Genomic DNA, 12,781 nt, shown 5'->3' on the forward strand with positions numbered 1-12,781 from the left:
CTGAACATACTGAAGAAGAAACTCGAGGAAGCCAAAGGGCTATGGCCCGAGCTACTGCCGGAAGTGCTGTGAGCGCACCGGACCTCACCAAAATCCTCCACAGGAGAAACACCGTACTCACTGGTCTACGAAACCGACGCGGTCATACCAGTAGAAATCGGTGAACCAAGCTTGAGGTATTCACATACCAGTGGAGCAGAGAACGACATAAACAGACTTCAAGACCTCGATGAGGCCGAGGAAAGAAGAGAAATGGCCCACATAAGAATGGTGGCTCAGAAACAACAAGTCGAAAGATACTACAACAAGAGAGCCAAAATAAGACCACTCAAAGTGGGAGACTACGTCCTTAAAGCTAAAACATTGGCATCAAAAGACCCAAGCGAAGGAAAATTAGGCACCAACTGGGACGGACCCTACAAAATCACAGCAACAGCAAGTAAAGGATCTTTTCAATCGGAAACAATGGAAGGAAAAATGCTCCAAAACAATTGGAACGTCGCCCACCTCAAGTATTTCCATTTCTGAAAGGCGTCTCCCGAGTCGCACTCTTTTTCCCTTACCCGAGTTTTGTCCCAATTGGGTTTTCTCGAGGAGGTTTTTAACGAGGCAACAGAGGGGACACCAGGAGATATTTGCGGAACAAGTTTATCATACCAGCCACTCCATACGCTCTCCTGACTGGCATGACAAAGGGACTGAACTAGCATGATCTCCAATGTATAAACAGCTAAGGCCATCTCCAATGAATGAACGGCTAAGGCCATCTCCAATGTATAAACGGCTAAGGCCATCTCCAATGTATGAATGGCTAAGGCCATCTCCAATGAATGAATGGCTAAGGCCATCTCCAATGTATGAACGGCTAAGGCCATCGATAGTATTATGGCTAAGGCCATCGTCGTCAACAAGTCGACCCAGCTCGACCGCGACAAACAAGTAATTCGACGACAGCCGAAGTTACGTACATGGCTAAGGCCATCGATAGTATTATGGCTAAGGCCATCGTCGTCAACAAGTCGACCCAGCTCGACCGCGACAAACAAGTAATTCGACGACAGTCGAAGTTACGTACATGGCTAAGGCCATCGTCGTCAACAAGTCGACCCAGCTCGACCGCGACAAACAAGTAATTCGACGACAGTCCAAGTTACGTACACGGCTAAGGCCATCGATAGTATTATGGCTAAGGCCATCGTCGTCAACAAGTCGACCCAGTACGACAAACAAGTAATTCGACGACAGTCGAAGTTACGTACATGGCTAAGGCCATCGACAGTATTATGGCTAAGACCATTGTCGTCAATAAATCGACCCAGCTCGACCACTACAAACAAGTAATTCGACGACAGACGAAGGTACGTACATGGATAAGGTCATCGACAGTATTATGGCTAAGGCCAATTAGACCTAACAGTCGCCAATCCTGTCCGACTACGACGAAAGGCACTCAACTAACAAATGAAGTGATGCCATTATTAGCTAAAGCCACCACTATTTAACGTCAAAGCCGCATCCTATCGACGGTAACACAGACAACGTTCGAGAAACACATTGAAAATCCTACAAATGAGCATCCGCTCTGCGGAGACAAGGTACCGAAAATAAAAGATACAAAAGGAAAAGAATGGCAGCAAAAGTACGGCTTTCAGCATCATTCAAAAAATGCATGTACACCTGACCTTACAAAAGGTCCCATTTACATTCCAAAAATACAACAAAATAAAATATATACAAGTCCTAAGAGGCTTCGCCGCTTCGCCTGTCACCCCCAGCGTGACCGCCATTCTGCTCTTCGTCCCCCGCTTGACCGACATCTTGTTCATCGCCGCCCCCGGGTTGATAAGTTGCAGAAATCCAAGAGCCGGATTCTAGACGGTTGACGTCTTCGGAGTTATAGCCCGCCCGGTCTGGGGAATCAGAACTATACCCACAAGTTTCACGGGCGACGCGGGCTATGCGCCGTTGCTCCTGAACCTCCGCCTCAGTGGCTCGACCCGCAGCTAAGAACTCCTCGAATACGACCAATCTGGCCTCGGCGTACACCCACATATCATGCGCCTCACGATGCGCATCCTCATCAGGCCTTGGTGCAGCAGTCCACTTAAGGACTTCAATCTCAGCCGCCTTGGCATCGAGTTCGGCGGTCAAAGCGGCAATCTTGATCCGCAAATCAGCAGCTTCCGCCGCTACCCCACGGCCAACCTCCAACTCTTCTTCCTTAGACTGGAGAAGAGTCTCCAGCTCAATGTTCCGAGCCAGAGCAGTCATCAGCTGCTCGTCGACCTGCTCCAGCTCGGCCACCCTCCGTTTCAATTGGGCCTCCAACTGTTCGAGCCCCTCACGAAACACCCGAAATTCCGGGTCCTGCTTGAGCAGGTCCGCCAGCGCCCGATGCTTGGTGCGGCACCGAAGGTATTTCTTCACCATCTTGTTGAAAGTGGCTGCCTTCTTGTGCGTCTGCCGCCTCCTCTCCACCTCCAAAATGAGAGTCTAAAAAGGAGAAGAAAAAGAGAAAAGACAGGTCAGTACGCATCACAGTTAGCCCTACGGCACACAGAGAAAACTGAAAGCTACCTGCAAGGCCGCGCCAGCGACCCTCCGAGATAGGTCCCCGTCGCTAACACCCTCCAACATTTCACGCTCAGCAGCCGCACATAACAGGGTCATATCTGCTGCAGCCTGCTCGCTGTGTTGCAACAGGTTATACCCTCCTGGGATCATAATTCGGCGGTTAGACCTACCCGCCGTCATCTCCACGTGGGCTGGACCCCTCGTCAACCTATCTGCATCTCCACGGGCGGCCTCAGTATCCGCCCTCGCGACACCATCGCCCACTTCTTCAACAGCGGCCGACGAACCGCTCTCCGGAACACGGGCTGGGCTGGCATCGGCAACAGCTCTCCTTTGTGGAGCCGACCTCCCAGAACGGATAGCGTCGGCCATAAAAATCGGCCTCGATACTTGACGAGGTTCACTTACCCTTTCGTCTTCAATCGCTATCCCCTTGCCCGTTATCAACCGCCGCCTCTTTCTCTCTGGCGGCTCCTCACCTTCGGAAGTCTCCTCCGTAAGCCGCGGGGACGGCACTGAAGGAATCGCTTCACTTGCAGACGCCGCCATTGGCGCAACCTCCTGCTGAGGAACCTCTGAAGCGCCATCGCCAAACGAGCCGCAGGGTACGTCTTCGCCATCAGAGTCGGTCTCCGCCCTAGGCGAGGCAACAACGGCCTTCTTCTTCTTGGGGGCGCTCTGACCTGCCAACACGAGTAGGTTAGGTAACAGAATCTAAGGGAGTTTCCAAACCAAGGTCGAAGAATTACCTGTCGGGCCGTACTGTTGAAGAAATGCAGCCCAGGTACGGCATTCCTCCGCATAAGGTAGTAATCTTTCCACCCATGATTTAATATCATCATTAAACTGGGGTGGAGAAGCCCTCGCTACAACAAAAAAAAGAAGAGAAAAGAATGAAATCACGGTGGCCAAATGGTCAAGGTCGCGAACAGTCATGAATCCTGCAAATAAAGGTACTCACGATTTGGGTTCCACCTTTCCGGGAATCCTTCAGGCTTAGACACCAGGTGCTCTGTCCTGATGTAGAAGTACCTACGCCAGAAGAGGCGGTTGGCCTTGTCGTCAGCCCTAACTACCAAACCCTTCGTACCACGGCTTTTCAATTGCAACATGGTACTCCTCAGGTAACCACGGCTGAATAACTGTAAGAGATGGTGAACTGAGACGCCGCACTCAGCCTTAGCCGCGTACGTGGTCAGAATCCTGCACACCTTCAAGGTGTAAGGAGTAAGCTGAGCCGGGCACACATTGTAAAAGCGGCAAAGCTCCTCCGCTAGAGGGAAGATCGGGAGACTATAGCCGATCAAAAACGGGTACTCGTAAAATGTGCAGTACCCAGGCCTGTGCACATTGGCGTAGTCCATCCCAGCCGGAGCCATTTCCACATGGTCCGGAATGTTGTGTGTCACTCGAAGGTCGTCTAGATGAGATTGCAGTAAATCGCTACGCTCCCAGGGAAGGGCTGGACTTTTCGTTTGAAAATCCCTTCGAATATGCATGTCCTTTGGGAGGACGTTGTCTACAGAAAGGGGAACGAGGGTCTTTTTACTTCCTCCCCCTCACCGCCAGAGGAAGGCGGAACCCTAGATGGGTCAGTGTCCTTGGTCTTTTTGCCACCTTGACTACGTTTTACCATGATGATTCTTGGGAAATAATGCACTAACGACGAGAAATATGACTCCAAAAGAAGTGGAGGAATCCCACACGAAATAACAGTTACAGGAAAGAAAGACAAAGGAGTAAATCAGAAAATGCTTTCCGAAGGTTTGAAAGTTGAATCGAATCGAACCTCTCTCCTATTTATAGGGATAAGTTGCGCAGAAATCGAAGAGTCATGATTCAAAACGTGCGCGGGAAACCAAAATGTCGCATCATCCTCTGAACCGCCTCGGGGGCAAATATAATAATGACGCATACAGGCGATGACATCATTCCAAAAAGAAAGCCACGCGTCAGTGGCTCAACAACATCATACATTTTACATTCATGTTGCCGCCCCTGTTCGAGGTCAAATTCTCCTAGGCCGAGGTTTGCATTTGCGCCCATTGAAGACGTCTACCGAATGCGTCTCCAACGAGCGGAGGGACTAACTGTATAGGGTCAAATTTGACCGTCAGCGTCTCTACGCCAATGGGTACGCCCAGTGAGTATACGCTGACTAACGTAAGGGTACGACTTGGACGTGGGGACAAAAGCGACATCGTTTAGGACTCAGTGTCTTCACTAGGAAAACGTTACCTATTTTTGTAACTTTTTGATTATTTCGAGGAAGGTCTCTTATTATATAAAGGAGACCTTCACATTGTAAAAGGGGGAGGATTCTGAAAGAATACAACTCTCTCATTTTCTCATACTCTCTCTCTATCGCTATCTCTAACGAATACTTTCTCTTGAGTTCATATTATCACTATTAGATCTACAACAACAACTTCATTTTTCATCTCTAGGTCTATTATATTTGATTACGATTTACCCTTTCTTACTTTTGATTGTTTTTAAGCTTGCAAAGTATATCGACAACTTTTGAGCCAAACAGGACCAATCTTCCTCCACTCAAGGCCTGATTTTAGAGCCCTATAACCATCGAGATTTCACTAACGTTCTCCCCAATAAATGTTTAGCCATAATTTTTCAGTATTTAACCTCCGGTGACCGTAGAAAATACTTCCTTGCCTGCCGGAGATGGCTTTCCGTTGAAGGAGAAAATCATAAAAGACTCCCTCAACGCAAAGGCTGAAATAATCCTGGTTTTACCTGCCATTTTCTCTTGTTTCGATTCCAACACCAAACTCGCTCTCTGTAGAAATTCGGTTAGAATAAACAACGAAGGCTCTATCCTTATCTCTCTTAAGTGTGTGAACTTGACTTTAGAGATTTTGCTTCTGGTATAGGCTCCTGAATGCACAGATGCTGAGTTGTATATTTGGCTAGGCATTGAAGTTGTTTAGGAATCTTCACAGTGATAGAAAATCATTTGCTTAAGGATTGTGATGGTAGTTGGAGGATGTTTTGGATGGGGTGGAAGAATAAGCGGGGTTTAAGAGGGAAAATGGGTTCGACCGGATAATGGGTTATTTGAATTGGTATGGGTTTTTTAATTTGCCTAGTTGGCACTTAAAGAGAAGGACCGATACAAAAGTAGGGACAAACTTGGATAATTTACTAAAGGGACAAATCTGGCCTTTTTCCTTTTGCTAAATGATAGGAATCCGTGAATATGTAAACTGGTAATTGAAGGACTGGGGCCAACGAGCTGCTTTGAGTTGAGATCTTTGGCGCATGTCCGGTAAATGGGGGAAGAAGGGGCATCGACCGTTATTATTTTGCTCTGCATGGGCATTTGAGTCTTTCTGCCATAATTTTTTTTATATTTGACGGAAACATTTCCAATTCTAAGTCCCAAACAAAATACCGTCTCGGCATCGGAATTCTTTCTCCGGCGAAAGAATCTTTGAATCCTTTCTCTGTCTACTGTGCAATAATAGCTTTTCTTTTTCATGCCATAGAAATCCTATTCAGTTATAGTGAATTGTGTTGCAGTGCGCGGGGCAATTGTTTTACGCTCCCACAGCTTAAAAGATCATTCTTTTTATAGTATACGGTTTTTGATTTGTGAGTTTGTAGGATGTTTGAAGGGCTCGTTAGGCAACTGATATTGGGTTATCTAGGCCAATATATTAAGGACATCCAAAAGGAGCAGCTGAAAATCACCTTATGGAATGGTAAGTACTCAACTAAACCCCCCACTCTACCGTCTGCTTTTTGTTATTCACCGCAATTTTTTTTCTTTTATATTGTTTATACTAATACAAAGTGCTAACCTGTCTTGGAGAAAAAAAATTGAGAAAATTCAAAGAGATTATTATGTAGATGATAATGGAATTTAGTGAAAAGACCAATATAGTAGTGGTAATGCGTCAGGTGGTAAAATTTTGTTGAAGGACTGTCATTCGTCCACTATATGCATCTTTTACTAATTTCTTTTTTTCTTCTCTTTTATTTTTGCCATTATCATGTCTCTAGTATATTTGGTTATAAGTGGTTGAAAGTGAGTTTTAATCTGTGCAATGCAGAAGAAGTATTATTAGAAGATGTGGAACTTATTCTCGAGGCTTTCGATTATCTCCAATTGCCATTTGCTTTGAAGAAAGGTAAAAGTTCTGAACCTTGTAGTCCTGCTACTTCAAAGGGTCCAACATATTTTCCCTCTATTGGGGTTATGATAATCAGTGATAAAAAGACCGGCTTAGTTCATCTATTTGTAGCTTTATGTCTATGTTCGTACATTCAGCATGAGATTCCGAACTTTTATTCCCACTTTGCGTTGAATAAAGTGATTGACATCCTTCCATCTCTTCACACAAAGGCAGCAAATTAATGTTACTTGTGCTTTTCCTGAACACCTTGTCCTATATTCATCCTATCACCTTCATTTTTGACTTTTTATTAATGCCAAATGTTTAAACTTTGTTCACTGTTGTAGCCTGCTCATCTCATATATTCCCCATCAAGCACTATCCGCTTCTTCTTAGTAACATTTTACAGTTATTCAATGTAGCTCTCCGTAAGGTGTTCACTTGTCCGCCCTCACCAATTTTTGACATTAGTTGGTATTACTTAGTTATATTTAAGTATTGTGAAGTAATATAGCAAACATTAGGGAAGCTTAACTTTGGCTGATATGGTTAGTGTGCTACATATAATCTTAATTTTTTCTGGTAATGAAAAGACACTAGATTGAGTTAAATTTTGGATTCAGGGCACCCGAGGGTGTGACCAAGTGGTCAATAAAACAGGGATAACCATGAGGTCTCAGGTTCAAAACCCAATGGAGACAAAAAATACTAGGTGGTTTCTTCCCATCTACTTAAGCCTTGGTAGGAAGAGTTACCCGATGCTTGTGCTGGCGGGAGGTAGCAGGTAACCGGTGGAATTAGTTGAGGTGCACGCGAGAAGGCCCTGACACTAAAAGAATCGGAATCAGGAATTCTTGTCATCATTCTGATTCCACTAAATGCATGCCAAATAGCTTTTGTTGAATTAATGGGATGTCAACTAGATTCTAACAGAATTCGAAGTTTATTGTTCACAGAATTCGAAGTTTATTGTTCCTTTGACTTTGGTTTCTTTCTACTTTTCCCGTTTGCTTCCTTTGAGTTTGATGCTTCTTGATGACTTTGTGACATTTAGGCCATTTTGTACTTATAGAAAATCTATAAGGTGTTTTCTTAGACATTGTATATCCAAGTTTTCTTTTCTTGATGAGATCCTATTTGTTTGCTTTTGTAGGTCATGTTGGTAAGTTGAGTATCAAAATTCCGTGGAAAAAGCTTGGCTGGGATCCTGTCATAATCAGTTTAGAGGATGTATTAGTGTGTGCATCTCAGCGGGACGAGAAAGAGGTATTATGCCATAATTCACTGTTGCCAAATCTTTTTGTTTATCTTAAGAAAATTCAACATCAGTAATGATGAGTAAAAAAGAAAAAAGGGCAGCCCGGTGCACTAAGCTCCCGCTATGCGCAGGGAACATCAGTAATGATGAATGTTCAATAAATATCAAAAAAATCAAACTGAACCGGAAGATAGAATCAAACTGGCTCGGAAGATCGACATGTAGTTGGTACGATTTGGTTTAGTATGAATTATAGAACAAACCAAAGCAACATGACAATATTATCTATTTTATATATACTAATTTTCTAGTACGTGCGTTGCACGTGAATATTGCGTTAATAACAAAAAATTATTAAAAAGTTATATTCTTCGCCATATAAATAACTATTAATAGAACTAAAGCAGTAATTGAGGTAGAATTTAATCAAAAAAGCAAAGACATAGTAAAATTATGAACTACATATTAAATGTTGTGCCAGAACAAATTGATCCTCATTTAAAATAAAATTGGAATTTCAAAAAAACAGTTGGAGCTTCCTAAATTTCATTTCACCTATAGACACCACATTGAGCTTTATAATTCAAATACTCTCATACTATAAGAATTGTCTGACAATTGACAAAAATATACTAACATATAGGTGCTTGGTCCTGTCGTTACCCTTGAAAAGTAAAAGAATAAAAATTTTCATCTCAAATTTGATCAACTGCGCTCCTTAATCAACAAAAAAGAATAAAATAAAAGAAATAAGAGCTAATTTAATCCATACTCATCATACATATTGGCAGTATAATGCAACAAAAATTTCCAACTCAAATTTATTCGAAAAGAACTTGTGAATGAAAACTCATAACATAGATAATTTAGAGGAAGAGAAACAATAGAAGAATATATACATAAAAGAAGAAAGGTCAGGACCGAAAATACAAACATACCCAGATCATTCAAAATTAACACTACCTAAATACAACCACATACAACGATAGTGATGATAGAGATTTGACATTATTTTATGATTTTTTGGCACATCAGGAAAAGTATGAAAATCATTGGTCTCAGGAAACACTAATATTTGTGCTTGATGAAATATTGATAAAACGGCTAACTCATACAATTAAAGCAAGACAGAATGCTTAGTTTATCTTGATACAACCGCATACAGTGCTATATGAAGTAGTTCATCTTGGTTATTTTCTATGGAAAACCCGTTCCAAATTTTTTTTATTAGCCATTCATATAGCTTCATATGAATATGAATCTTTTCTAAAATTAGAACTCTATTAGGAGTTTGTTTAGTGCCTTCCTTACGTAGGAGATCGGAATCTCCAATTGCATTGAAAAGAAGTAGGAGTAACAAGAAGTCACAGTAGAAATTTCATAGTAGATCTCAAAAACCTAAATATTAGTTAAGTAAAAAAATAAAAGTATTAATTGTGATTCTTTATTCCTTTTTAACCTATGCATTTAAGGAAAAACAAAACACTTAAAGTGACATTGCTGGAATATGCACCGATCTAAATGAGTTTGAAACCAACTCATTCTCTTCTTCCATTTCCTTTTTATATCTTACGGAAATTTTTATCTTTTTAATAAGAAACAAACACTTAATATCTATTTACAATTTTAACCAACACAAAATGTTTATACGAAGGGTAAAAAAAAGGCGAACGACATTTCGATAGGGGCTTCGTGCTTTTAATATAGTATATATATATATATATATATATATATATATATATATATATATATATATATATATATATATATATATATATATATATATATTAAAAATTTATGTAATTTTTTCTTAAAAAGCTGTCTAGATATATTCATAATCTTTACTCAAGATAACAACCAAAAAGTTCCCCTGAAGATCAGCCCCTTTAATTGCCCATGGGGTAACAACCTCTGATGCCACATACCATTCTGACAGGATGGGGCTTGCTCATCGACATACTTTGTTATGAGGTTGTAGGAGTGCGACGAACTTAGACCAAATCTACATAAAACAACCTAAAGGCTTGGTCTAATATGAAAGTAGTGTAATGATTAATATAATTTTATAAGAAGGCTAAGAAAGAGGAGAAGCTAGCTGTCACAGCGGCTAAGACCACAACATTTGAACGCTTGTATGCGGAACATGGGGGGCAAAGGCGGTGACAAAAGATTGTTCAGGTTAGCCAAGGTTCGAGAGAGGAAGGCTCGGGACCTAGACCAAATGAGGTGCATCAAAGACGAGGATGACAAGGTATTGGTGGAAGAGGCGTGCATTAGGCGTAGGTGGCAGTCATACTTCCACAAACTCTTGAACGAGTATGGGGACAGGAACATTGTGCTTGGCGAGTTGGAGAAATTAGAGAACTGACGCGATTTTAGGTTTTGTAGGCGTATTAAGGTTGAGGAGGTAATGCGGAAGATGAGTAGAGGCAGGGCTACTGGGCCAGACGAGATCCCGGTAGAATTTTAGAAGGCCATGGAACGGGTAGGCTTGGAGTGGCTTACTCGATTGTTCAAAGTCTTAAAGGCTCCTTCTTGTTCTTGCTCCCATATAAAGCCCTTATCTTTCTTAATTACCTCGATTATATGATCAGCGGTTGTGTTAAATCCCTTCACAAACCTCCTATCAAAACTTGCTAAACCCAGAAAGCTCCTGGCCTCTTAAACACTCTTAGGGGTTGACCAATTTATTATAGCCTTCACCTTAGTTAGCTTCTATGCTCATCCCACTTACTACAAACCTTAACACAACCCTTGAAAGCCTTAGTGCTTCATTCTCACCTTGAAAGCTTTTGAAGCCCCTAAATCTACATCCTTCCCTCCTATGCATTAAAAGGGACAGGATTCATGTAGCCAATCATTTATTAAATAAATTGATAAGCTTGACGCAAAAGCCGAAAAAGAAATAATAGTAACTTGGTCCGGGGCATCTAACATTTGATCGCCAGGTCATGCTAATTCCATACTGAGAAGCATGTGCCCATCGCTCCAGCAATGGCATCGAAGATGACCTACAATAATCAGTCAATCTCTTCAAATCTGCTTCAATTAGGATCTACAGATCAATTTATATAGAATGTCCATAAAATTGGAAGTGGAATTAGTTAATAGACTGTACCAACTTCTGTATCTCAAAGTTAATAACTAATGGAAGAGATAAGTTGGTAAAGAAAGAAACTGTAACAGTACCTTCTGCATAAAATCTTGTTGTAGTGTTCTGATAGTGCTGATTATTGCTGAGTATTTGTGAAAGTGAAATCTTGGAGCTCCGAGTGCATAGCACTTATTGTATTGGTAAGCTCCTATGGAGGCTGTTGAGTTGTCCCACATCTGTCCTTGGTCTCCTTATATGGTCTTGGGTAATCCTCACCTCATAAGCTAGTTTTGGGGGTTGGGTTAGACCCAAGGTCTATTTATCATGGTATCAGAGCTTCAGTGAGAAAATTATCGTTGTGCGTCATTCCAGCGACATCCGGGAAGAAATATATCATCGCCGTGCAATTTTCCGGCAACTTCATCTTGTTCCCAGGGTTCATCACTGCTACACTGGTACTGTGCATATACCAGTACCACCATCAGATCTGAAACCCTTGTGCGACCAAACCCTAGAAATTCCAGTCCCATCGGAACAAAAAAGTCGGTCACCGTGCGTCTTTCTAGTTGACGACTCAAGATTGATTTGTGTGATCTCTTCATTGGTAAGTGTTGTGCGAAAACCAACACTACCATCTTGTTCGGAAAAGTAAGACGACAAAACCCCAGTGAATCGGTGTGGCAGAAAGTCGCGCGCCTCCATGTGCCGCCAGATTCTCACATGGTATCAGAGTTAGGCCCATCCCAATTATTGTTACCGATGTTGGACCCCCATTTATGTTGTCCACGCTCCAATTTGCAGGCTTGGGCGTGAGGGGGGTGTTGAGTTGTCCCACATCGGAGGGATTTGAGGTCATTGGTCTCCTTATATGGTCTTGTGCAATCCTCACCTCATTAGCTAGCTTTTGCGGTTGAGTTAGGCCCAAGGTCCACTTATCATGGTATCAGAGCCAGGTGCATCCCAATTATTGTTACCAATGTTGGGCCCCCATTTATGTTGTCTACGCTCCAATTTGCAGGCTTGGGCGTGGTCGGGGGGGGTTGAGTTGTCCCACATCGGTCCTTGGTCTCCTTATATGGTCTTGGACAATCCTCACCTCATAAGCTAGCTTTTGGGGTTGAGTTAGGCCTAATGTCCATTTACAGAGGCTATTTGTTGAGGAGGCTGCTTTTGGCGCTATTCTGATGGGGGATAATTTTAATACAGGAAAGAAGTCTATGTCAATCAGTTTGTCGTGATTGGAGGCTGATTGCTGAAAATAAACTCTTATTGCATTGTGATCTAACACAGGATTTGTTGCAGTTCTGACATTGACCGTCTTCAGTTACTCATTATCTATATCGATGAAATGTATATTTTTCAGCTAATGTTTTTTGGAGTTTTTGTTGTGCTTGAAGGCTGATTGTTGAGGAATCACCTCATTGCATTGTGATTAGATAGGGGATTTGTTGCATTGACTGGCACCAATTGGTTAATATCATACATAGTTCAGCTCACATTTGTGCAAGAATTGCTTGAAGAACAATGGCATCTGATTTCCACCTGCTTATTTTGGTGCTTTTGATGGAAATGAATCTCACAGCCTTTTAGGGTAAAACCCTAAAGGATAAAAGCTTTTGCATGGCTTTCATTTGTGTGTCTATAAAAGCTTCTCATTAAGGGTAAAATGTGTAAAGGGGAAAATTAAAGTTAAATTGTTTCTAGATATAAAAGGTGTCA

At 42.2% G+C, this 12,781-nt stretch overlaps 1 protein-coding gene across 2 annotated transcripts in view; it reads left to right on the top strand.

Annotated features, from left to right (window-relative positions):
- LOC109232177 overlaps positions 5,865-12,781 on the top strand; it is an 82,399-nt gene continuing 75,482 nt past the window's right edge. For both annotated transcript variants that reach the window (XM_019397855.1, XM_019397856.1), the window contains exons 1-3: positions 5,865-6,296; positions 6,648-6,725; positions 7,864-7,976. In XM_019397855.1, coding sequence (XP_019253400.1) covers positions 6,200-6,296; positions 6,648-6,725; positions 7,864-7,976 — 288 coding nt within the window. In that variant the 5' untranslated portion in view covers positions 5,865-6,199. The remainder of the gene's footprint in view (positions 6,297-6,647; positions 6,726-7,863; positions 7,977-12,781) is intronic.

The sequence above is a fragment of the Nicotiana attenuata genome, chromosome 9 (genome assembly GCF_001879085.1).
Source record: "Nicotiana attenuata strain UT chromosome 9, NIATTr2, whole genome shotgun sequence".
NCBI lineage: Eukaryota > Viridiplantae > Streptophyta > Magnoliopsida > Solanales > Solanaceae > Nicotiana > Nicotiana attenuata.